Source organism: Pinus tabuliformis, chromosome Q, assembly GCF_031772625.1.
Source record: "Pinus tabuliformis cultivar Carrire ecotype Pingquan chromosome Q, CPIR1, whole genome shotgun sequence".
NCBI lineage: Eukaryota > Viridiplantae > Streptophyta > Pinopsida > Pinales > Pinaceae > Pinus > Pinus tabuliformis.
The window spans coordinates 1,070,893,546-1,070,896,905 of NC_142296.1; the positions used below are offsets into that span (position 1 = coordinate 1,070,893,546).

The following is a 3,360-nucleotide window of genomic DNA, read 5'->3' on the forward strand; positions in this document are numbered from 1 at the left end:
GACACTTTTTTCTGTTAAGGATGGGTTTATTTTTCTGATTTACTCCATTCGACGCGGCCGCCCTTCTAGGGACATTTTTTTTTTCTAAAGGATGTGTATATTTTTCTGCTTTACCCTCGAATTTGAACACGTATTTTCACAATTTCAAAGAAGAATATCAATAGTCGTGTATAATTTTTAATTATATTTCACAGAGAAATCGTCATATCGCCACTAATGAACACAGTCAATTTGTTTCAAATTCGTCCATCGTACATTAGCAACTCATTGTTCTCATTTGTGACGCGCAATCAATGTCATACCTATTAAAAAAATGCGGTGGAAATAATCAAATCATTTTTCAAGATGCCAGAAACGTGGGGGCGTGCATAAAGTAATGAGAAATGCATGCAATACCCATGATATCACAATTTGTCTGAATTTTGTTGCGTGGGTTGGTTGGATGGAAGTTGTGCGTCATGTGGTGGACTAATTCCAAACAAGCGTTTTGAAAGGGTCCATTCACTAGACTAGTGAGCAACAACACTACCGTTCAGATGTACCGCTATGTGCAAACCCAAATTCATCCGCACAGAAAATGGAATTTTGTAAAGAAATTTGATAAGAAACATGAAAATGGAAATGTTGAATCAATTTTCCAAGATACAAGGAACGTGGGCGCTAAAGCAGCTAGAAATGCGTTACAGGCCTCCGTAGTTGGCGAGTTGAATTTTGTTAGGTGGGTGGGCAAGTTGCCCGTCTGCTCATTCCAAACTGTATCTATTCAAGTCAAGTTTCATATTTGTGGGTAAAATTTGATTGAAATTAGTTAAATTTTGATTTGTATTATTTAAATTAGTTTTTTTTATTATATATATGGATTCAATATTCTAAAAATCTAAATACATTTAAACTGTGAAAAATTTACTAATCAAACTCGTACAACTGGGTTAGTTGGCCAGTTGCCCGTTGGCTCATTCCAAACTGTATCTATTCAGATCAAGTTTCGTATTTGTGGATAAAATTTAGTTGAAATTTAGTTAAATCTTGATTTGTATTATTTAAATTGGTTTTTTGATTATATATGTATTATTTAAATTGGTATTTTGACTTTATATATGATTCAATATTCTAAAAACTTAAATACATTTAAATTGTGAAAAATTTACTAATCAAATTTATAATTTCAATAAATCCCTATCAAAATCTAATCTAAACCAATTAAATTAGAAAACTTTTAAAAAAATCACACTTAATATTAACCCAAAATCATACCCATCTTCACAAAATCATACGCATCTTCACAATCCAAAACCAAATTCAGACTTGTAGCAGTTAGATTTGTTCAAGAGTTTGCTTGTTGAATCACTGTCATCTCGATTTTGTTTCAATTTTAAATGAGTTCAAATTATGAAACTAATTAGATTACGACTTTCTTTTGATGAAAACCAATTCAAGGTTTAATTGGGAATAAAAAAAATGTAGACTATTTGGCCCACTTTGGATTTGAAATTAAGTTAGCAGTCAATGCGAGGCAGGAAAGTCGCATAACGCGGAGAAATCGCATTCCCACCTTCCCCTCAAATTATAAATTCAACCATCTCTGCACTCTCGTCGAACAATTGCGTTTATCTGTGCCCATGCCCACAAAGCCCTCTTCGTCCTCGGGCTGCTATTACTGGTGGTGGAACCCTGTTTTTTATTAATTAATTACAGGGCTCACCCCATCTTCATCTGCTGCTGTTCTTCCGTTTGGATCCCGGGTTTCTTCTTCCTGGTGATTGCTTACGCTTTCTTTGTTATTGGAGCAGCAGAACCAATTTATTGGCGGAGCTGTCGAGATGGCGAAATACACAGAAATGGTGGATGCGGGTATAAGGATCGCCGCCAGGTTTAATTCTCACTGCCCCCAGACGTCACGTTTGTATTATCATCCAAATTCTTCCAAAAATGAGGCGGAGGCGGAGGCGGAGGCCGCCTCCTCTGGAAAAGTACAGGCCGCTCCTTCTCGTGCCCTGCACCTCTCTGCATCTTGCGCGAATTCAATGTTTGAGATGCAGGGGAAGCAGGGAGATGGGGAGTGGCCCATCATTGTATTCCCTAATTACTCTTATTTTTCCTTTTACATTTGATTATATCATGACAATCAACACCAAAATATATGGCAAATTCTTCAGCTCTCAGACGAATTCTGGTTCATTTCACCGATTTGTATCGGTTAATTCATTGATTCGTATATGGCTTAAATAAATAATGGAAATTGTTATCTAATTGCAGCATAAGTTGTGGGTTTCGATATTTTCAGACCGATTTAGCCTTGGGCTGACTTGTGTATTGGTGAGGCAATTTTCAACCGATGATTATCCAGATGGCGTTTAAAATTGTATAAAAATTCATATCAGTTGGTAATAAATGGATGTAAAGGTTTCTTTTCAGTTGTCTCATGGAATAGGTAACTAATTGGGAGCCTATCATATCGAGGAGTTGCACTCTGAATTAATGGATTTGTAATTTCTTTTATTGTTGATATTTTGTTTTTGGGTTTGTGTTTTTTATTTACATTCATTTGATCTTGAAGTTTATGCTTTACATACTATTTTGTTGGTGGGTGGAGCGCAACACAAAGCAGAGGAGATAGCTACGGTTGCGAACGAGCGGCCAGACACCATAAGAATTTGTCATCACAGAGAGAAGAGGAGGGAGCGGTGGGCTAGGGCCGAACCCTAGACACTGCTATGTAGGAGAATCCCTTCGGCATCTAAACCTACGTGGAAGAGAGCCAGAGCTGAACCAGAGCTGATATATGGCAAAACTCGTCGAAGTGTGAAGGATAACCCGTGAAAGTTGCAAGTTCTTCCAGGTTTATCTTTCTGGTCTATTGGGTGATGTGCTTAGGACAGATTTTGCTTTAAAGTGGGTTTTCTAGCACGTCTCGGCTCCTTTCTCGTATGGGGCTGCCTTTTCAGGGATGTTTTTCTACAAAGTGATGTGGGTCATGGTTATTAGATGTTTTCTATCTTAAATTTCATTAGTCATGTTCTTCACTTTGGGACTATGCTATGGGACAATTTTCTTGGGTATGAATAATATGCTCTCTCTGAGTTTTCTACAGTCGGAATACTTTCACATTTTGATGTTAATTGCTATTGCGATTTATATCTTATTCTGCATTTACTCAACACACTTCCCACCTCCACCAAAGCGCATAAATGCCTGCCGGGATTGAATCTTTTATGCTTGCATGTCCTCAAGCCTCTTTCGGGGAGCACTCTTGTGTGTATACAAATAGTTTACACTTGCTCTGGCATCAGTGGTTAAACTCTTTCATAATCTCTAGACTTTGTAAATATTTCAGTTTACGTATTTACAATTTTTGGTTGA

General features: G+C 37.2%; 1 protein-coding gene across 1 annotated transcript; it reads left to right on the top strand.

Annotated features, from left to right (window-relative positions):
- The first annotated feature begins 1,612 nt into the window (after window positions 1–1,612).
- Window positions 1,613–2,966, top strand: LOC149223244 (uncharacterized). The gene has a single exon (XM_089383258.1). It carries the CDS (start codon window positions 1,821–1,823, stop codon window positions 2,109–2,111), a length of 291 nt encoding a protein of 96 aa, XP_089239384.1. The 5' UTR covers window positions 1,613–1,820; the 3' UTR covers window positions 2,112–2,966.
- The last annotated feature ends 394 nt before the right edge of the window (window positions 2,967–3,360 follow it).